Genomic DNA, 23,139 nt, shown 5'->3' with positions numbered 1-23,139 from the left:
GGTTAGTGGCAAAAGCACTGTAGCAAGATAAACATTAAAACCCCAATAGAGCTCGAGTAGAGGTTCAGGATCCATATTCAGAGAGAAATCTGCAAATCTTAAGAATTTATTTCTCAAAATAACTTTTTTTTCTTTTGTTAGAACTGTTTTTTTTACAGCATGTTCAAATGATTTCTCCTTTGCCATATTTGTGCCTTTTTTATTAGCACACGTGTCAATATTTATCAGGACCTGAGTGACAACAGTCGCGAATGGCAGAATCTATTGAACACATAAAGAAGAATGGATCTAATTTTTTTTTTTACATATTATTTACAGCATTTCATTCAAACACCTTTTGGCTCTTTTAGGATTTTTTTCCCCTGCAAAACATTAGATGCATGAATGCACATACAGTAGAAGCACCCGTCCCTCTGAGTTTAGCTTCAGTTTGATAGAATCTCATCCACCAATACAAGAAAACTCTTTACGCTATCTGACACAATGCAAGTTGACAATGTAAGCTGTAAGTGTTTATAATTTGCCCTTAGAAGTAGCCCCAAAAAAAAGCCTCCCTGGTGTTTCTCGTGTTGTAATGAAGACTTGCTGTTGCCCTGTGCCTCACTGATGTCGTCTCCTCTGAACCGTGTGCTTTTCCCTGTGCCGTTGGCCGGATAGACGCTGACAGAGCTCAGAAACATGGCATGGATGAATTTATCTCCGCTAACCCCTGTAGCTTTGACCACGCCACGCTTTTTGAGATGATGCAGCGACTCACGTTGGACCACAGGCTCAACGACACCTTCTGCTGCCTGGTGAGTTTGTTTCCGCTCGTTGTCGCATGAATGACAGTGGGTGCTCTTTAGTCAGTTGTTATCAAGTAGTACACTGTGCGTCTGTGTTTGTGTGGTGTAGGGATGGTTCAGCCCGGGCCAGGTGTTTGTCTTGGATGAGTACTGCGCAAGGAACGGAGTTCGAGGTTGTCACAGACACCTGTGTTACCTGCGTGATCTCCTGGAAAGGGCAGAAAATGGGGCCATTATCGACCCCACACTTCTTCACTACAGCTTCGCTTTTTGTGCCTCCCATGTCCATGGGAACAGGTGTGCGCTAAGTCCTTCTTTATGAAACATTATGACATTTATAAACATATTTACATTTTGTGACTTTCAACCTTCATTTGTAACAAATTACACTTTGTCAGGCAAAGCTATGCCTCCTATGGATGCAGTAGTTGAGAAAATTAAAGACGCATTAACACAGGATAAGATCAGACGGAAAGGTTTTGTTTCCATCAAATTATTTTCGTCATGTTTATGTTTTCTTAATTTTTTATGTTGTTGCGGTTACATTTTTTTGGCCTTTCTTTCTGTATTTCATGTTATGTTGTTAATCAATTGCGTATCTCTACATATTTCCTTGTTTTCTACCACTTTCTTTGTTTTTTTTTTTCTTTTCTCTCTGTCCTTTGTTGCCATAGTCTCTTACTGTCCATATTATTCATCCTCCCATGCATCTGTTAAAGTCAGAGAGGGCATCAGTTACTGGGGCCCACTGGGCTATGAGGTCCTAAAATCCCCAAAGAGCTCCCAAAGCCCAGATCCCCGTGCTGCCTCTAAACGAGCATGCATATTCAAGTTTAGAAAGAAAAAGGAGTCCAAAAATCCACTGATTCAAGGTGAAAACAGGTGAGACATGGTCATTTTTTCAATGTGTAACACTGGAGGGAACTCAAGAAAAAGAAAAAAAAATCACTCAATCAGTTCCCTGGGGTATGAAAGCTGTTAACCAGAGATTTGGGGGTTTAGATGAGGGGTTATATATGTTGGACTTTGGGGTTGCAGCTGGGTTAACGTTTGTGGGTGCAATCTTCATAGGCCAGACGGGCTGACTACAGTGACAGTGGATGAGAAGGAGCGCTTTGAAGACATCAAGGAGCGGTTGCGTGTGATATTGGAAAACCGGATTGTAAATTTCAGGTGATTGCCGCCTCACTAAAACCAGATTACACCAAGTCACAAAACATCCCGGTTATTGGTATTTTTCTCTGTTATTAAATCTGCGGTCTTCCCTTGTAGATATTGTTTCCCCTTCGGTCGTCCAGAGGGTGCACTGAAGGCCACTTTATCTTTGCTGGAGAGGGTTAGTAAATGCTTAAATAAAAACGTTTTATGAACAATGAAAAAGGTGCCCTCTGAAATATTGAGTTTCTGTGAGTCATCTTCAATGTGGCCTGCAGGTCCTGATGAAGGACATTGTGACCCCGGTTCCACCAGAAGAAGTTAAAGGGGTAATTCGCAAATGTTTGGAGCAGGCTGCTCAGCTCAACTACCAGCGGATTAAAGACTATGCTAAAATTGAAGGTAACCAGAACAACACAATTCACTGTCACATAATGACTGCTGGGATCAGGGTACAAATGCTATGCTAAACATTCCTACTGATCATGAAGATGTCATGTTTTACAGACTCAGATTGAAGTGCCCAGTCAGTGGTTTGGTAGAAAACGACAGAGTGAACAATCAGTATATCTCCATATGTTCTTTTTCTTCTGTAAGACTGCCTGTCATGTTATCAATTAATTTACACATGGTAAATTCACTTGGTATATGGTATATTTGTGTCCATATCCCAAATGATTTGTGGCAAATGATTTGTCACAGTCACTTTCTGTCTCTCAGTCCAATAACTCTCTCCTTTGTTTCAGGCCTGCTTTAGCTCTGTGCTGTTCTGTAGGTCAAGTTGGCTTTTGTGTAGAGGTGTGTGAGTAAAAATGCATTCAAATCCAAAGCCCTGAAATCTGTTGATGTGCCGATCTCTCTTTGTGCCTTGACTATTCGAGCTGTGTAGTATCCCGGCTTCTGACATTTGATGATTGGATTGTAAGTTCAGCTTAAATGACTCCCAGCTCCCAGTCGACACACACTCCCTCTCTTCCACTATCTTACTGTTAGCTCCAACCTCTCTGATACCTCCAGCTGACTCTGCCCGCCCCTCTTTACACTCCCTGCCTTGAAATACCAGCAGCTCTCCTGTCAACTGTGTCTTATGCTCTTGCTGAAGACCACTATCTTCTGCTCCCTCCCCTGTCTGCTCTGCTTTTTTCCCCCCTCTCCACACAGATATCACTTTTTCTAACCTCTCTACTATGTGATGAGTGGCTTCTAACCAAAGGAATGCTGGGATTGAATGCATACAAACCAGCATCAGCCTTGCATGTGCTTTGAGACATAACACGGCCTTTCTTTACTGGCATGGATTACATATGAAAAAATACATAAAGACATTTTAGGATGTCTTATTTCTTCCTCTTGCTGTGTCTATTTTTCAACATACCAGTTGCACTGACATGCACATTTACATAGAGATCTCTGATGTTGTTTATGCCTTGAAAGAAATCCCTCAGGGTGCTAAAGATACTAAGGATTGAAACCTTACTATCTTTTCATGCTGTGTGAATTTATTTCCACCTGTCCTTGTGAGGCATCTGATTCAAATTTTACCAACGATTTGACCTTATTATTGGGCCTCCTGCCCAACAGATTGTCTCCTTCACCTGGACAGCCCTCTTCCCATCACCCTCTGACCTCTAGACTTCCCCCTTCTGACCCCATCCTTTTGCATGCCCCGATCCTTTTTTATAGGGAAAAAGAGGGAAATGTTTGAGCACCCTGTCTTCTGCTTGGCATCTCAAGTGATGGATTTAACCATCCGTGAGTACCTTCATCATCTCTTCCCATCCCTCCCCCCCCCCCCCTCATTCTTTTAAGCGCACCTTCACCTCATCCCCTCCCTTCTGCCTCTTCTCTTTCTCCAGAAATGTTGCTCCTGCCATGCTTGTTTTTATCTGTGCCTTTGTCTGTGAGAGTGAGTGGGGAGTGCACCAGTCGAGAGATCTGAGCAGTACCACACAGAATCAGTAGGGGTCCATTTTTTTGCACCATCTGTTTGTGATGGACATGAATGAGCGGTCTGGTCTGTAAGCTTCTTTCTTTTGGTTTGAAGCCCATTCCTTTGACTTGAATGCATTTTTATATTGCTTACATTGGTATCTGTTTTCAGTCATTTGGTCTGATCATGTGTCAGTGGTGTGCTGTGCCGAACAGGTAGGCTTGTTTGTCACCGTGTTTCCAGTGACAGTGAAAGAGCATCTGTTAATAGAGCTATTGAATGGGAACAACAGGATAGGGTGTATGGATGTAACAGCTCCAGTTTGTGTTTTAACTTGACTCAGGTCAACTCAAGTCACTCAGCGTGTCCTGTCTACGGTCCTTTAAGCTGTTTGTGTCCCCTACCTGTCTGCAATAGTCGAAGCTTTGTCTGTTTGTTAACAAAAAAAACATCTTATCACTTTTTTTTTTTAAATTTTCCACAGGCTACTGTTTCAGTGTTTCTATTTTTTATTGTGTGTTTGTGACGTTTGTCTGTTGCCTAGAAGCGTCAGTCCCTGGAGCTGAAAGTGTCCCAGCAGATTCATTTAAAGGGTCACGTGGCGATGAACAACAAGCCTGAGTTCCCCCAAGCCCCCATCCCCTTTCGTGAAAATAACCATAGAGCCGTGCTAATTCTAAACATCTCCTTTTTATCTTTTCTCTCCCCTTTTTCTCGCTGAAGTTGAGAAAGGTCAAAAGGATCAAAAGGATCCAGGTGAACCCATGTTTAGCTTATGGTTTAGCTATAGTGCACACTTACATTTACATATGCAAATACAGCCACACCTTACACACATGTTTACTGCAAATCAGTGTAAGACATATGCATGCATTTACCATTAGCACATCTTCTATACACACTTTAAATATTGTACAAGTTCTCAAATGTCTTGGCATGTCTTAAAAAAGCAGTAAATCTGTAGAGATTGTACTACTTTATATTTTTCCAGATTCAAATCTGGAGCAGTGAATTACACGGCTGAAAATGTTATTTCCACTCCATTCAAATTTAGTGTACTCACACTTAAATAAAGGTGAACAAGTGTGTTTTTCGGTAGACATGTTAAGAGACCATCAAAACCATAAAGTAATGCAATCTCTTACATATGGTCCTATATTTTTATCTACATTATAATGTAATGTAAAAAGACATAAGCAACACTTTAATGCAAACCCCCCCACCCCCCATCACACAAATTAGCATACATTTCCACCACAGGCCACACATGAAAATGAGCTCATTATATAAAGATATGCATTATGGGGATTTTTGTCTGGGAGTAAAGTAAAGCAAAGATGTAGCACAGATGCTAAAGACAACCACAAAACCTCGAGTATAAGAAATTTGAGACATCTGAAACCATCCCAAATATCACCCTTGCCTCCCAGTCAGGAGGCCCTGGGTTTAAACCTCGACAGGGCCATTCTTTGTGGAGTTTGTATGGCTTTCTCTTGGAGCGCATGTGCAATGGAATAAAAAAGCAACAACAAAACAAACAAAACTTTGCTCCTCTTTAAACCATATTATATTTCATTCAAACCCTCGTGATCAGGCATTATTAGAAGTCTTAAATATTACTTTACAGCTCAGTTCCCTCTATGTGGCATTTGAAAATGTAATCTCTACTGCTAGCTTAGGGTTCCTTCATTTTTCACCAGGCTCCGAAAAAAATATTCATTTGGCTTGAGCAGCAATCCCCGCAGAACCCTAAAATAATAATGAAAACAGCAAAAGGCTTCCAGTCAGAACTGCCGACTGCAGACTTCTACTGTTTTATGTAGAGTTATGTATTTATGTGCTTTTGATTTCAGATCTGTGTAGCCATTCAGTTCCATGTTCAAAATATGTCATGCCATATAATCACAGTGTTTAAAGAACAACTCCATTTCATGACACATATCTGTTTTCATCAGATCGTTCTGCCGACAAAGGTACGAGCAAGTGATTTGGAGCTTTTGCTAATCAAAGTCACCAGCTGATAAGTGAGGAACAGCTTTCATGAGCACAAGCACAGTTTAAGAGAAATCCAAAATCAGCACACTTGTAAAAATATTCATTACCTTCAAGAATTTCATCAGATAATTGGCAACTATTTGATTAATTTGATCCAAGCACCTGCCTTTTTATAAAATTAGTTCTAACAAAGAAAACTATGAGCCAGCCAATGAGTGTATTATTATATTGAGATCAGATTACTTATAAAATAATATATATTTAAGTAGATTCTTATACACTTGTTGGTCTTAAGAAAAAAAGAATTACAGAAATATGTATAAATGTCCCTTTCATGTAGTTCTAGCCACGAGTGTTTGTAGAGAACCCGATCCTTATTAGACATCCAGTATTATTAGCTTTGAATTAATAATCTCATCCAATCATATAACTTCAAAGAGAAGGAATGAATAATTTTTACTGTGCGTGTTCACAGAGTATTTTTGGCCATGATACAGCTCCTTATACAGATGGCTTATTCAGTACCGCTACACAATATGCATGTTTTCAATGCTGCATTGCACCTCCATCTCAGCGCCACTATTCCTGTGTATGATACTCCTCCAACATGAGTCTGATTATCCCATAAATGCATCAACTCTGTTGCTTTATGTCATGCAGCCCAAAATGCATACACAGTAAACAAGAACACGCTTTACTTGTTATGGGGGGTATGGTAGGTAAACATCACAGCGTAAGTGCTGTGTTTATACTTTTATTAAACGGTCAAAAATATAAACAGAAAAAAAATCTTTTGAATAGTCATAAAAATCCCCCTGGAATCCTCTGTGCTTGACTAACCACTCATCCCTCACCCTCATCCTTTTGTCTCAGAGAACGTAGGCCGCTTAGTCACGCCTGCCAAAAAGCTGGAGGAAACAATTCGCCTGGCGGAGTTAGTCATAGAGGTCCTCCAGCAGAACCAGGAACACCATGCGGAGGTGAGTGAGAACCCTCTCCTCCTCTCCTCCTCAAAGCACTTTCCCTCTATGCTCTCACTCTTATCTCACTTGCCCAACAGCAGGGAGCTAGCCTTATTAACAATCCTCTATAAATAAAGCTGCTTTCATCTATGGGTCACTAAAAAAAAAAAGGAAAAAACTTTCAAAGATTAATTTAATTTCGGAAAGCTCTAATTGGTGTTCAACAGACCATCGCCACATGGAATCAGAGGGCCATGTTTGAGGGTAGACTGTAAATTAGACAGAAGTGGTACAATGGCATCTTTTTTGCTGTGATGACAGTGCATTAGTTTTACATAAGTTCTTAAAACGGTAGTATAATGTTGAGGATACTCCAGTATAGATGTTTGGCTGGAAGAAAAATCACAAGGTGAAACAAGTTAATGCGCATTTTCATGGCTTCTACTGCACTGCTTCCCTTTGGTCACACACAACAAGATCACTTATAATAAACCTCAGGCCTTACACTGAATTTAAATTAGTAAGTAAAACTCATTGTTCCCAAGAAAACTGATCTTTGTGAAATTAAATTAGATGCTTTTATCAATAATACTAAACTGCCATAGTCTGTATTATAGTGTGTTTTGTGACTCTACCAATGAAAAACAAAAACATTACCTGATTTAAATATGGCTGTTATCTTCTCCAGCGCTGTCTCCTTGTACGCTTTAGGCACTGGTATGTTTAGATTGCTCCCTTGCAGTCCACCATTGTGTCAAAATGGTCAAAAGCCTTTAGTTTGAATTGCATTTTGTGGAAGAGGCCAGAGTTACAGGGACCTAAGTCTGGCAAGCTGGCTTAGCGGGGAGCAACAATCGAAAGCATTAACATTTAAATTCTGAGGGATGAATTCGAAGCTGGTGAATTTTTAAAAAGGAAGCGTACTCCTGCTCAGGGCTGGACTGGGACACAAAATCGGCCCTGGCATTTTTGGTCCAGGCGTCTCCCTCACTGCGGTCCCTCCTCGTGCACTTTTTTACGAAGTCACAGCCTCCTGTGACCGTGAGGAGTTGATGGTGCAGCAGCCCCGACAGCTAACATGTCGGTTAATTTTGCTTCATTTATTTCTATTTTTCTGTCTCAGCATTTCAGCTCCACTTTTTCGCTACCTCATCAACACTAAGCTACTTGGGCGAAGGGAGTTAAGACATTGTATTGGGCAATACAGTGGCAGTAATGAAGCTGAATGAATGGGCTGCTGTCAGTGCTTGTGGGGTCAGTGTACAGCGGCCTTTCAGTTGCCCCATCGGCCCAAAGGTGAGTCGGCCCACCAGGAAAATGCCCGGTATGCCAGTTTACCAGTCTAGCCCTGCTCTTGGTCCCGCTCCTCACCTGATGAGCCACCTTCATTCTTGTTGTCTGTTGGCTCTTCCACTGAAAACTGTTTTTTCTTCTCTGGGTTGTACTGAAAAGCCAGCTCAGTAATGAGTCTCGACAGGTTGAGGTAGTTTGACACAAAAGTGCAAGTTTGAGATTTGCGGTGAAAGGCTTTCCAGAAGTGCACAGGTAAAAAGCCTTCAAGGAGAGATCACCACATTTAAATCAGATAATGTTTTTGCTTTTTCTTGGGGGAATCGTGAAAGCCATGTAAATGAAACCTGAGAGGTTTAGATGGGAATTCACATGTAAAGTATTTCAAAAAGGTTCAAAAGCCTAAAAAACCGAAATGTAAGGGTTTAAATATAAACAGAGCATTCTAAGTCGTAAGTTCAAATAGGATTTTATGTGAATAAATATAGTCTTAAAGAAAAGATGTAGTGTTGAATAAATCTAGTGGAGTCACAAATGTAGTTCTAGTGGAGGCATAAGGTAGCATAAACTGTAACAACTCAGTCAGTCTTAATTTCACCAGTTTATTCCAATGGAGTCAACAAGGATATACTGCTGTTTTGACATTTAGCATATTTTTGTCCCAAATAAAATGGTGAAATTGACATTAGTTAACTTTTTACTTAAACACAGTCTTTGCTACTGTTTTACCTTTAGATCTGTATGGCTTTGGTTTAGCACCACAAGCTAATGGACATGTTCTCATCCCAGGGTGTCAAACACTGCTCTCCTGTCTAATTCTGCTATATATGTTTGAAGATATATGCAAAAGTTGTTCTTTGTCAAATGTGCCTTGACACACGAGCTCTAGCAATACAGGACACCTCCACAGATCCTCCTTGAAAGAAACCAATTTGGCATTAAGTGATTGGAGGAGTCTTTGTGGAGCAAATCACTTTGGTTTGTGAGCCATTTGTGTTTTGCGCTTTGTTTTGCTTGTTTTTCACTAACTCATTTTAAGCATTTAGGCATAAAAATCGACTCGGTTAGAATTAGGAAGAGATCTCACTTTGGATTTTGCCCCTTTACAACTGTGCACACTGACAAATTGCACTTACCCAGTGGGTTTAACTGTGATATGAGTGTCATCACCGTCATCACCAGTCAACACCTTGCGCATATCTCAATATATTAGCAGCTTTTGACAGAATGGTAGTATTTGGCACTCTGGGAATGAGAACAAGCTGAACCAATATTCAAGGAAGGCATCTCCTTTTAAAAATCCAACTAGCTTCCTTATTCCATCGTGTTGGCGACTTTAGACATCAAGCTGATGGAAAGCATGATGAACATGTGCAGCTGTGTAGATCTGAAGGTGATCCAAATGTGATCTTAGAATATACAGATAAAGCAGATTTACTGTATCTCTCTGAATATGCTTGACAGGCGGCAGTCACAAGTTCTGGAGATCAATCGGTACAGTATTTTTTTTGTTCTTTTTTTCCTCTTCAGTCCCCATCACGACCCTCCTGTATGGCATGTGCGCCACTATGGCAAGAAGCACGTTTCTAGACAGAGAATGAACTCAGTGGGTGGGTTTGTAGGCACAGAAGTGAGAGCAAATCTGTTTAAATATAAATTTAAAAAAAAAACACTTTAGCTTGCACAACATAATTGTTATCATAAAGCATGTTCATCGGGCCATAAAGAGGTTTCCTTTCTATCCTAGCATGCTGAACCAGTAAATTTCCCAAAGTATGCTCCATGTGAACCTTTGAAGTTTGATCCTCCATAAACATTTGTTTCCCCTCCATCCAGCAGTTAATTTCACAGTCCGCACCTGTTTAAGCATTACTTCTCCAGCTTCTCCTCTTCCATCCCTCTCTGCTGTCTATTCTCAGTTTACAAACCCTAACAAAGAAATGCTTCAAAAATACATTATTGTTCTGAACATCTTCCTGTATTCTCACTGTCATATGATTGGTGACTGCCCAAGCAGGGAAAAGAGGTATGTAGTCAAGTTGAATGAGAAACTCCCGTAATGCTCTGTGCATGTCCAGTAGATGATTCTACATCTCTCCCCTAAGCAAACTACACCCCCTTTAAGACTGGTCCCTTGACATGGTTGCACTGATACAGCACTAGAGTTTGTTTTGGCTGAACAGTGGGTCTGCCGTAGATTTCTCATGGTCCTGTATGTGTTCCTTAACCACTAACAAAGGTTGGAGGCTACTCAGCCTGGTGACCTTTGAGCCTTTCCCCTTCCCTGTTGGAAGCTATTTACTGTCCTCCCCTTTAGCTGATATAAGAGTATATATCCTTGAATGCGATGGAGAAGAGCCTTGTTTGCTGCCTGTGTTTCTAACATTAGAGCTATCATGATTTGTAAACCTTTGAAGTGGACAGGTAAGTAGGGAGGTAAGTAAGGTTCTGACTGCTGCTGTGGTGGTTAAATAAGGTGGTCGAGTAACAATAAACAGCAGTAAAGTAGAGCATGCAGCATAACTTGCAAAGATTCAGCTTCATTAATTGAACTTGGCAATATGTTAGTCTGAATGATAAGCAAATAAGCCAAGCCAAGACTGCCAGCAAAGCAACTACTGTACCTCTGCTGTCAAAGGGTGAGAAAGTCCTGACTGTGCTAGAAAAACGATCCGCTGAATCTCAGACACCTACTTAACTAATTGGAACAGACACACTCCAACACTAGAGATGTTGTATGCTGCAGTCTTTGGTGTGTCTAGACAGTGATGTGCATGAGACACATTCACATCTAGTGGGCTATGGGTTTGTTGGTGATGTGAATGGTGGACCCCCTCATCTCTCAGCTGGAGAGAAAAGCATGCAGGGAGATCCACGTTTGCATGAGAAGAGCACCCTAGATGTAAAGATACTGTCATGAATAGAAGGCACAAAGATGCAACCCCACTGTGCAAATCTTCTCCCAAGTATAATCTGGATTTGAATTCATGTACCAATTAGGAAGAGCTGTGGATTTGATCTAGTTGTATGCCATGGAAAACATACACAAGCACACAAGCTGACAGCTGTGATAGATTTTCTGTTCATTTGAAAGGAAATACCCGGCAATTACAGAATTCACATACGGCACGGAAAAGTCATTCGGAATCCACAAATATAACCAAATATCTTCTCAAATTAAATAACAGGGGACGTCTAATGGACACCCATAACAGAGAGAAGCAGCTGGACTGCTCAAAGGTAGTAAATCAGTCTTCTGGCAACTCTGTTTACACTCGATTTTAAAATGCTAACCAGATCACAGATAAACAAATGCAAATAACTACGGGCAGGTTTTGCAATTACTGACATCATTTGAGAGTGAGGTCTGTGGTGCATTCGGCTTTATATGTTTTCTACTATAACAGGAAATGTATCATCAATGCTTGGTTGAGAAAGAGAAGCGCTAGGTTATACAGTGATGCTAGCAAACTTGTGCATTCGAATACTGTGTGACCTGCCAATTAGTGTAGGTAATACAAAAAGCCCACTTAAAAACCAGGAGTGTTCCCTGCCTCTTACCCTGTGCTGTGAGACCCTGGTAGTCTAGCTGCTTCCCTCTGTTTCAAGTGTTTAAACTAAGTAAAGCCAACCAGCTTCTGACTTTAGCTTCATATCCAAGTGTAACATCCAAAGTATGAAAAATCAAGTCCCAGCAAGAAAGGGTAAGGATATTTGCCGAAATGCCAAACTATTCTCTCAACACACCAAACATGCATCAACCCAGTGGTATTTCCTTTTAAGAGCGATACTGTCCAGTAGTGTTTATTATTCCCTCATTTCCCTCTCATCTTTTAACAGGAGGACTTGTTCACCTGTTTGCTTTCCCTCCTGCTGTGTCTCTAGGCATTTGCATGGTGGACAGACCTTATGGTGGAACATGCAGAAAACTTCCTGGCCCTCTACGCCATCGACATGGATGCCGCTCTGGAGATCCAGTCACCTGAGAGCTGGGACAGCTTTCCCCTTTTCCAGCTGCTCAATGACTTCCTCCGGACAGATTGTAAGTTCATGCAGTTGGCCCATCTTTATGTTTCAGCTACCTTCAGGTATTTTCATCTAAAAAAAAAAAAAGAAGTATGATATCCTTTTGTAACACGCTTTTTCCCCCATCATAGATCATCTGTGCAATGGAAAGTTTCACAAACATCTTCAAGATCTGTATGCTCCTCTGGTGGTTAGATATGTGGATCTGATGGAGTCCTCCATCGCACAATCAATTCACAAGGGCTTTGAGAGAGAGTCCTGGGAGCCTGTAAAGTAAGGAGCTTCCGTCTTTATAGCTAGGCTGTAGGATGGCTGGAGATGCAAAGCTTTTTTATGCAGATGACAGACTGACTGACTGTGTGGAGGCTGAAAAATCTGGTAGCGCAGCTGTAATGTTCATCCAAGCTTCCTGTAGCTTCACTTTTAAAGAACGAGCCAAGTGTGGGCTGAGCAACCTCTTTATCCTGTAGAAGAAATTGGTTTGTTATTCTGAAAATAGTGCTTGATTAATATATGTGTCTTACCAATTCTTGCCGACACATTGGGGTCAGGGCAAAACATAGTATCCCTGTTGTTCTGTGTGTGAACTAACATTCATGACGTGTGCTTTGACGTGTTACCAGAAAAAAAATTGCCTCCAGTGTGTTATGTTGCTACTTTATTTGTTGTGGCTTTAATATGTCTGCTTTCACGTTTTCCTTTCATTGCAAAGATTATATTTAAGGTGTATTAAGGTAACCTGTATTTTCTTGGTCTTTATTCGTGTTCATTTTTTTTGGTTTTCGGTATTACTTTGCTTGTCTCTATCGCTGCATTTAATACTTTATGTGTGTGTCCAGCTCTCTTTACTCTTGAGTATTTTTGTAAAATGTGAGTCTTTGACAGTTACCGTCCCTTTTATGTGCATTACTCTTTGTTCCAGTCTTCACATATTTTCAGATTTTACTTTTATGATGAGTGTTACATTGCTTTCTGCAGCTCCCACGCCACTGTTATGGATTCTTTTTTTTTCTTTTTGTCTGTCTTTTCTGCAGGAGTTTAACAAGTAATCTGCCCAATGTGAATCTACCAAATGTGAACCTCCAAATTCCCAAAGTACCAAATCTGCCAGTGCCAGTAGCAGGACTATCAGTTAACCTTCCACAAATGCCTAGCTTTTCTACCCCGTCATGGATGGCTGCTATATATGACTCTGAGTGTGTATTCAACTAGTTCACTTTAGATTTACTGAGAAAGCAGAGATACCTTGGTATGAAGATGCCTGTGAGTAAGGACAATAAACAAAGATATGCCAAATTTTGAAACTGTAGCAAAAAATGTAAATGAAGTCGAAACTGACATTTAAATTCAACAAAATCTGAATCGGTTTTCTTTTGTGAATACTTGCCACTTATTGCTGTTCATGTTCATGCCAAGGTCACTGAGAGGTGTTAGAGTAGATGGGGACGTGCTTTCTAAAATGAGAGGCTGTAATGCTCTCATTTGTCTCAACATGCATGCTGTTGAGCTGAGGTGTGGAGATACAGGCTGAAAAAAAAAATAAACGAATCAAGCCAAAAAAAAAAAAAAAGTAGTTCTAAGGCTATTGGAGTTCTACCGTGCAGAAAATGTTCCCCATTTGAAACATCAAGATCTCCATTGTACAAAATGTGTATCTCCCCAGAGTTGTTGTCCACAAACATTTGCTCTAGTGATGCTTAGCGAATTGTAGATTGTACATGGCCGTAGGTTCATCTCTGACCTTAACCACCTGCTAGTAGTCTGATTGGGAGGGCAGACAGAGCGGCTTGGAGTGGAGATGATAAAGTGGAGAGGCTTAGAGGCAGGAGTTCAAACCTCTCCGCCTCTGTTTTTATCTCCTTTCCTTCCTCACTCTAAATGTAACACTTTCCCCAATCAGCTCTACTCAGGATGCCTAAAAAGGTCTGCATGGTTTGTTTGATAATCCTTCCAGGGGTCCCACCAGCCTGGGGACATGGATGTTGAGAGAGGGCCTGTGATGAGTGAAGCCAATTTGGAGATTTTTTTAAATGTTTTTTGGACACTGACTATAAATGCCTTTTTTTTTTTTTTTTCTGCACGCCCTCCCTCACTTCCTCCATTCCCTACTCCTTTGTGTGATTAGCTGCTGTATCTGCAGTGACTTTACCTGCATGTGGCCACTTCACATACCAGTCAATAATCATACTCTGTAGCATGGTTATTGATCTGTTACAGTAAACCCTTCCCACTCCTTTTTCACCCATAAACTGACTGTCCAGAAACTCCTGAACAAACAGGAAAGGAGACACGTAGGTGGACCAGTCAGTATATGGCCAGAGCAAAATTGTGTAAAAAAAAAAAAAAAAAGTGTAGCGGCACAGCATCCACCTCTGCTCCTGCCACTACAACCCCCACCCCCTCCAAACCTTTAATCCCCCCACCCTCCCCAGGAAACAGGTTGACATTTGTCTTCTGACCTGTGTATGTGTGTTTGGGTCAATGGCAGTAATGGCTCCGGGACATCGGAGGACCTCTTCTGGAAGCTGGATGCCCTCCAGACTTTCATCAGGGACCTGCACTGGCCTGAGGAGGAGTTTGCCAAACACCTCGAGAGCCGCATCAAGCTCATGTCGAGCAACATGATCGAGAACTGTGTCAAACGGTGTGTATTTGTGTGACTGTGCGTGAGATGATGACAAACTGCGAGAGACACAAAAGCTCCAAAATGCAAAGAGTTTGTTTTCTGCATAATGAACATCTGCAGCACATTTTCATTTTAGAGTGTATCATTTTTAATTTGCACTGCAGCACCAGGATGGCATTTGAGTCCAAGCTGGCAAAGAGCAGCAAGTCCACAGATTTCCGCATCTCTCCAACATTATGCACCATGTTCAACGTGATGGTGGACGCCAAGGACCAATCAGCAAAATTGTGTGCTATGGAGATGGGCCAAGAGGTAAAAACTTCATCTGGGGCAATGATTGCATGTTGGACAATGAGGCTTTGTGCTTTTAATTTGCCGACGTGAATGCTTTTGTTGGAAATTCTTCTGCTTTCCACAGAAACAGTTCCACTCCCAGATAGACGAGCTGATTGAGGAGAGTGTGAGGGACATGATTCAGCTTCTGGTCGCAAAGGTGCAGCTTAATATCAGCTTAGTTTGATAACAATAATAGAAAAAAATGTAACTTGACTTTTTAAAAATATGATTATTAGATTGTTCATGATTCCTCTCGTTTTTCAGTTTGTTGCCATATTGGAGGGAGTGCTGGCCAAAATTTCCAGATATGATGAGGGCACTCTCTTTTCTTCATTCCTTTCATTCACGGTAAGATTTTTCTTTCTTCTTTCCTCAGTTTATTTTCCTTGAAACTATTCTTTAAAAAAAAATCCTTTTATATTCTGAAAAACTACTTAGTACCAAATCCAGTGAATTTATTTCCTGAAAGCCTGCTTTTTTGTCTCATGGGGGGTTAAAAAAGGGTAAAAGAACTCTAGTTTTGTATCTTTAATAGTAAAATATTCCAAGCCCTAATGAATCTGACGATAATTAACATTTCACCTTTCAGCCACTGTTTGACGGTTTTGTTTCGACTTTCAGGTGAAAGCTGCTTCAAAATATGTGGATGTACCTGTAAGTTTAACAGCCTCCGACTTTCCTGTTTTGTTTGTGAGCATTAAGAGCTGAACAAAATATCATCTGAGTGATTTTGTTCTACCTTTTTGAAGACAGTAATTATTGGTACAGCCGCTTGTTTGCTCTTCTCCTGAGTCGTGACCCTATTCTTTGTCTGTTCTTATAGAAACCTGGAATGGATGTAGCTGACGGCTACGTGACCTTTGTGCGCCACTCTCAGGATATGCTTCGTGATAAGGTCAATGAGGAGGTGTATATAGAAAGGTTATTTGATGTAAGTAAGATGCCGTCTCCTCCTCACAAAAAGGGAGGGGCCTTCCAAAATGTGGCAAAACAACAGGGCAGAGAGGGATAAGTCCCATTTTGAGACCAGGAAATGTATTTCTGCCTGGAAGAAGAGGCTTTTCTGATCCCTTCTCGACTTTTCTGTCTCTCTGTCTCTTTTCTTTCCGAATCTCAGCTGCCCTCTGCATTCTGGTGTGCATTGCCACAGTGCTTTTGGGCCTTTGTGTATTAAAAAATCAAACTTTTACTTACCAAAGAGTCCATAAAAGCATCCTCAGAAAGGATTATCTAAAGCAGTGCTCTCTGTGGAAAGAACAGAACTGTCCATACTGATCATACGCCAGGACACCGAGTTCTTGTATTTTTTAAGTCACCACTGTCCTCTGCTTTCAGATGCTTTCCACACAAAACATGTCAGCCTCCTGAATGAAAATAAAAATCCACTCAGTCCTTTTGTCATCAGTCCACAGTGAAGCACCTGTGCAGTTTCTGTGTGTGAAATGAAAACGCTGGGTGAATGATGCACTGCTGGACGGGCCTGGGTCAATCTGAGAGGCTGACATGGCAAATACCCTCGATCTGTTAGAACAGTGGTTCCCAACCACCCAAGGAAAATGCGATCAGTCATGACGATGATGATAAATATGAACAGAAATGAGACATCACACTCCCCTTTTTTTAATTACACCCCGAGCAGTCTGTTGCACAACTTAGACTGAGGTGAGTGAACAGCAGTGTAAGCATAAACCACATTTCATCATTTAGATAAAATGCAAGAGAAAGATGAAAATAGATGCACTGGTAGTAAAAATGATAACCTGCAACAGACTTTTCAGTCCTAAAGTGCAAATTTATCTTTGTAACACCTTTTAAATAAACATTGCAATTCAAAGCATCCCCCAGGAGAAAGTAAAAAAGGGAATAAAATGAACACAAAATGAAAACATGCTTTGAAAAAAAAGCTAAAACTGAGTAAAAAACAGAGGGTTATAAGTTCGGGAGTATAAGGTATTGGGAAACAATCCATGTTTGACTCATTAATATTTTAATTAAACTGCAGGCAATTACCGATCGCTTTATCTTTTAATAAAAATGAATTCAATTCATGCTTATTTATATATCACCAAATCACAGCATTAGTCAGCACAAGGCTCTTTATATAAAAGTAAAGACCCTACATCGATGTACAAAGAAACCCACTGATCCTCTGCGAGGAAGCACTTGGCGATAGTAGTGGCAAAAAACACAACAATAAAAAAAAAAACTCTTTTAACACAAGCAAACCTCCAGCAGGGCCAGGCTCAGGGAGGGGCAGCCATCTGCTGCGAACAATTGGGGTGAGGGGAAAGAGAAACGAAGGGCAACGAGACATGACAAACAACAAACCGGACAAAGCACAAAAGACTAAGCTTTTTCAAATATAAATATAGTCCCTAAAACAGCACAAAAGCCTTCTTCCTTTTCTATTGTTGTTTTTACACAGATGATGAGAACAGATGATGAATAACTTCCACCTGCTCGGACCAGGTTTACACTTTTATGCACTGGGAGCATTAATAGATCTACTTTAGCTTTCTATTGTTAGTATTCTGAGGTCCGAGCCATTTTTAGTCAGTTTTATGTAACTCCCACGCTGCTAAACTGCAGCTGAACTTCCACACGGCTGTTTCCATTGCCTCCAGGGATTTGAAACATTAATGAAAGCAACCTAAGAAGAAAACATGATGCAGGTTAAAAAAGTATAAGGTCTAATGAGGGTTCATAAAAAGGCATGACTTGGATGTGAATTGTTGGGAACCAGTGTGTTACAGGGGGAAGAGAGCACTGTCTTACCAAACATAATCCTAATGGGATACATTGACATAAATGTGTCCTCCATGTGTGATTCAAACAACACATAATGCTGTGATGTGTCTGCTTCATGTCATTTAGAACCTGTTTGTAAAGACCTGTGTCTCCACAGGCGCGTGATTGCTTTGTGTGTCTGACAGATTCTCAGTTCTTTCTGTGAGGCAGTGACGTCACGTTTTTATGTCTGACAGACAATGGTTTTCTATTTTTGTGCCAGATGAATATGACTTTTTTTTTAATCTTCTTTTTTTATTTGGAGCCAGGAGTGATGCTGTTGTGAAGTGGGTTTTGCTTTTGTCTTTGAGGTCCACACTGGCTCCCCTGTCTCCGTGTGTCCTTAATTTTTTCTACTGTGGAGCTTTTTACCCCATTGTGTCTCCCGTGTGGCCCCAGAGTGCCCAACTGAGATCCTAGTCAGCACCGTTGTGTTGAAATTGACTTTTGTTTTGTTTTGAGCTGTGAGTGTTTCAGTTTTAGCAAGTTCGAAGCCGTCAATGTTTTTTCCTTTTTGATTTGAATGCATTTCCATTCATTCATTTGCATGCATGTGGAAGTCGTTCCTAGACGCTGCATAGGCTCTACTTTATCTCTCTTTCTTACGCTGATTTATTTCAGTCCTTTTAATCTCCTGTTTTCTGATTAACTTCATTCCTGCTGCCTCCTCTAGTCAAAAAGTGGCACTTATCTCTAGCGTTGCGTTGCCTTGTTTTATCACATTATGTTGGTTGGCATGATTTTAGAGTCAAATAATCTTCCTGTGTACATCTTCTAGCATGACCCTCCTCAGAGTTCTGCCTCATTTGCACATAGAGCAGTCGTCCTTAGCACGTACTCAGCCGCCCACCCACCCACCCGCGAAGTCTGCATGCACTGCACGCTCAACTCGACTGTGAAGTGGACAGGCATCTGCAAGTTCAAACCTTTCAACCATTCACCTAATCCTGATCTCAATAAACCTCAACCTAAAAACTAAAAACACACCAACTAAGCTAACTCCTTCCACCTCTAATTCGGGCCTTGTAAAGCTTCTCTGCGTTCCTGCCTACTCACAAGTTTAAAGTTGACCTTTTTTGGAGGTATGACGCCCGTTTCTATCAAACATGGGTGCTGTTCTCTTGTAACTTTGGTGCAGTCTGGAAAATTGCCACCCCAAGGAAACGAGAGAGAAAAAGGTACAAGAAAACAGCACCGCTGCTCCCTGCCTGCAAACCATTTACTCACTCTCATTCTATTTTTCTTTTGCTAATGTACCCGTGTCAAAACTATAATTTCAATTCCCCATAGTAGTTTTCTATCCACAGTGTAGGGCATTTCAAACGTAGCACCACGTTTCCACTTGAATAAATTATAAATAAAGGCTTAGTAATTGCCTTCAGTAATTGATGGGCCATGCAGCTGTTACAAAATATCGACTTGAACATTTTTTAGAAGTTGAAAAGGTAATTGCAGTTCAAGACAGATACATTTTTCAATGCGTTATGACTTCCCTCTTTTTAATTAATTCCTTCAAGTCGCTGTAATATCAGTGCACTCAGGGAAATTCCACAAACTTGCTCCTTCCATCTCTTCGTAGCACTATAAATGCAGTTTCCTTGTGTAAAAGGTAAACGTGAAACGTGAACTGCGTGTGTGTCTGTTTGTGTCCTTGAGTGTGTTGGGATCACTAAATGAAATTCAAGCAGTTTCCATTTACTTTAGTAAACATTACATAGAATTTAATTTGATTCCATCTGTTGGTTTAGTGCGAAGTGTCGTTGGGGGATTTGACACCAAAGAAGCTTTTCTGTTTTTTTGTGTGTCTTATTGACCACTAGGATAAGCCTATAAGTCTGTTGTTTAGTAAAATGACCCAAGTGCATATTTCTATGACAGGGAACCTATTTTGCTCATTTCAAAATGATATTTTAATTCTTGGATATTGTTACTGTAGCTTTTCATGGTTTACTGCTCAGAATAATCATCTTCTGTTGTTTAATGGCCCTTGGTGGAGCCGCTCAATTCACCCACTGTCTAAAAACCAAGCTGTCTTGGCTCCCTTTACCCTCCCTTGAAGCCAGTTTTCTTCTGATTGGTTGCCCCTCACAGACATAAGGTGGGTAGAGACCCTGTGCTCACAGCCACATCTGTGTCTGAGACAACCAAATTAACTATATCTCCTCACTTTTAACATCATGACACCGAGTGTTTAGAGCAGTGTGGATCCTGAGTTTTTGGCACACAGCTCAGTAAGGTCTGCTTTCACTTTTAGTCCTTAGTGTGACAATAATTGAATATTTCTTATGGATGAAGTCAAAGCAAGGAGACAGTTTATTGCTTCATGTTTTATGCTTTATGTTTCTCTTACTCAGACCTAAAAAAATTAATGTTAATGTTAATTATGTTTGAGCTTTTTGAATGTACTTACCTATTGTTAAAGCCAGACTGGCTGTTTCACCGTTCCCATTCGTTGTGCTATCCTACCTAAAGACGTTGGACCAGTTTTGATCTTTTCATCCAAATTAGAGACCCCCAAAAAGTGAGAGAAATGTTTGAGAAATGTAGCAAGTCTAATGTTTTACCATACAGTTTGAAGTTGTCACCACTTTAGTGCACCAGCGTTAACTTCCAAAGTTTAACTTTGATTTCGGTTCAGTGATTTATATTTAATGCTGTCCGGAACTCCGAGTTAAAAGCACGCGATGAAGAGATGAGGCAATGTGACTTGTAAAAGTTGGAGTATTATATCTTTTAATCTACGATCAAAAGAAACAGTTGAAGCACGTCCATGTTCTGTAGCTTGTAATACTTCTGTGGCTCGTGAGATTTTATTTATTTTGAACATGATTTCCCCTTTTTCGAAAAACCTCTTAACTTGCATTATTTGCTCGTTCTGACTCATGCAAGAATGGCTTTCTTGTGAAGTGCGATACAGACTTTGTACTGAGCTTCAATCCGAGTGACTGAATGCTGATGTTATGATGAAATGTACATGTTTAGTTCTGGTTTTATACCTGCGTCTTAAAGGTTAGTTTTCTGTCATGGTGTCTTTAGTACGTGTGTGGGTGTGTGTTTTGCTGGAGAGTGTTGTGTTTGTGTTTCAGCAATGGTACACTGCCACCATGAACCTGCTGGGGACCTGGCTCACTGAACGCATGGATCAGCAGCTCCACGTCTACCAGTTAAAAATCCTCATCAGGATTACAAAGGTAAGGTGTTGATAAACTGGAAACTTTATCCGTGGATCCAAAAGCTGGCCCATGGTTTCACTATTTCTCTGACTTCCATGTATCTCACGTCAACTTTCTTTTGTAGTAGCACCTTAAACTAACCTCTTTACTGATAGATGTTAAGTAAATATCTTGTCTGGAACCCTACTTTTACATTTCTTGAGCCGGTTTAGATGTTCAGATCCTGTTGGTAAGGTTAAATCTGGGATCAGTGCTAAACTGAGCTGAATTACCTTTTCTTCAGTACAGTAAATTGTCTCAAACACAGCAGGAAGTGTGTCACGTGACATATATTCGTCTTCTTGCAGAAAAAGTACCGGGACTTCCGCCTGCAGGGTGTCCTCGACTCCACCCTGAACAGTAAGATGTACGACACGGTGCGCAACAGGCTGACCATGGAGGAGGCCGCTGCTTCGGTGAGGGAAGGAGGCATGCAAGGCATCTCCATGAAGGACAGCGACGAGGAGGACGAAGAGGACGACTAGACACCGAGACTTCAGCCCCGGCCTCCCTCTAAGACCCTCCCTCACCCCGACCCCCTCCCTTTCACACTTTTGACTTTAGCCTGGTTACCGATGCATGTACCAACTCAGATAGCCACTCTAGGACCTCTTTGTCAGCTCGAAATGCCTATGAAGGAACTATTAACTATAAAAATAGTACTTATACTGAAGAAAATCAAAATAAAAATGTTTTAAAAAAAAATAACCATGATTGGCAGTTTAGCTGTGTCATGATAAAGATAGCACCTATCTTGGATTCATTCATTTCTAAATTCATTTCTATGTGTTACTAAGCAATATGGAGAACCATTTGTTTGACAATGTTGAGTGAGATTAATAGGTGTGTCCCTGTCCAATGCAATCCTATATGGCGCTTCTTTGTCGTATTCTACATTCATTAATGGTACATTGTCGTGATGATGAGTGTGTGGACCCTTTTCTTTGTCTCGTCTGTTTTTAAGTGAACGCCAACTGCTTCGAACTGAAAATAAAACCTCTGTATTTGTTTACGGCTGTTACAGATAAACCGTCGTCTACTCACTGTTCTTAACATCGACAGTAAGTCTAGACCTGCATTTTTTTATCATGTGTCAATGCTATGTGATCTCATCTCAATTACGAATTAGACATGGTTCAACAGGAATCTTGAACTTCGAGTGGGTATTCTAGAGATGCAATATTCTCATAGCTCCATTTTGATAACTCGGGAGATTCTATTTTTATTTCAACATTAAAAGGCCTTGAAACAGGTTCTATTTTAATTGAGTTGCACTTTTACAAGGAAAAAGAGCAAAAATAATTTTTTTTATTAAAAAAAAAAAGTTGGTCCGTCTTTGTTCTGTAATTGTGTAGAATGAGATGTCTGGCATTTGTTTGGGTCTCACTGTTGTTTTGTATATATTATATAAATATATATAAATATAAAATGCTGTACATTGCATTCTGAGCCATTGCTGCATGCCCGTGGGTTCCCACCCTCCCCAAACGCTTTCTGTTTTCTGTGTGAATTAGCTGGTGGATTCATTCTTGCTTTTGCCTTATGAAAGCCAACAGTTGTAATATGCAAGAGCTGTGGCCTCTAAATAAAAATTACTGTACATGTGCATCATCTGTCATGTTTCCTAAGATGTACCTGGGACACAACCGTCAACACTGAACACAAAGAGTCCCTGGTGCAAAGTTACAACATTTAGTAGTTTTGAGTATGAGGATATCCGTGATCTTTAGATTCTGTAATATATGTTTTTCCCCTCTGTATTGTAGTTTGTACATTCATACAGGATTAAATTGAGCGTGTGGACTGCTAAAATTATGCCTAATTTTTTCCTAGCACATATTTATCCATTTTAACCTTTTATATAGTGACAGTTCAGAGCAAAACAAAAGAGAGAAAGAGTAGAGAAAAGAGCCGGAGGCGACTCAAACCCACCCCTAATTTACAATACTTTTAAACAGTGCCAATTTCTGCCAAAATAAAGTGCGGCATTAGGGGAAAATGAACCTATGGTGCCATTTCAGCTCATTCGGATTTT

General features: G+C 40.6%; 1 protein-coding gene across 6 annotated transcripts in view; it reads left to right on the top strand.

The window, feature by feature from the left end:
* cadpsb (Ca2+-dependent activator protein for secretion b) overlaps nt 1–22,710 on the top strand; it is a 66,439-nt gene extending 43,729 nt beyond the window's left edge. Inside the window, exons 12-31 of one of the 6 annotated variants that reach the window (XM_087840845.1) lie at nt 658–794; nt 895–1,082; nt 1,509–1,667; nt 1,857–1,958; nt 2,058–2,121; nt 2,219–2,342; nt 4,594–4,626; nt 6,739–6,845; nt 9,582–9,611; nt 12,003–12,159; nt 12,275–12,416; nt 13,178–13,339; nt 14,632–14,787; nt 14,934–15,081; nt 15,188–15,262; nt 15,370–15,453; nt 15,727–15,759; nt 15,929–16,036; nt 20,979–21,083; nt 21,413–22,710. In XM_087840845.1, coding sequence (XP_087696971.1) covers nt 658–794; nt 895–1,082; nt 1,509–1,667; nt 1,857–1,958; nt 2,058–2,121; nt 2,219–2,342; nt 4,594–4,626; nt 6,739–6,845; nt 9,582–9,611; nt 12,003–12,159; nt 12,275–12,416; nt 13,178–13,339; nt 14,632–14,787; nt 14,934–15,081; nt 15,188–15,262; nt 15,370–15,453; nt 15,727–15,759; nt 15,929–16,036; nt 20,979–21,083; nt 21,413–21,589 — 2,291 coding nt within the window. In that variant the 3' untranslated portion in view covers nt 21,590–22,710. Of the gene's footprint in view, nt 1–657; nt 795–894; nt 1,083–1,508; nt 1,668–1,856; nt 1,959–2,057; nt 2,122–2,218; nt 2,343–3,623; nt 3,693–4,593; nt 4,627–6,738; nt 6,846–9,581; nt 9,612–12,002; nt 12,160–12,274; nt 12,417–13,177; nt 13,340–14,631; nt 14,788–14,933; nt 15,082–15,187; nt 15,263–15,369; nt 15,454–15,726; nt 15,760–15,928; nt 16,037–20,978; nt 21,084–21,412 lie in introns of all 6 variants that reach the window. The other 5 variants (XM_087840842.1, XM_006783102.3, XM_087840844.1 and 2 more) reach the window with 5 other exon arrangements.
* The last annotated feature ends 429 nt before the right edge of the window (nt 22,711–23,139 follow it).

This window comes from Neolamprologus brichardi, chromosome 5 (genome assembly GCF_056152115.1).
Source record: "Neolamprologus brichardi isolate AB-2024 chromosome 5, ASM5615211v1, whole genome shotgun sequence".
NCBI lineage: Eukaryota > Metazoa > Chordata > Actinopteri > Cichliformes > Cichlidae > Neolamprologus > Neolamprologus brichardi.
The sequence above is the reverse complement of the archived record's forward strand: the minus strand, read 5'-3'. Positions and strand labels throughout refer to the sequence as shown.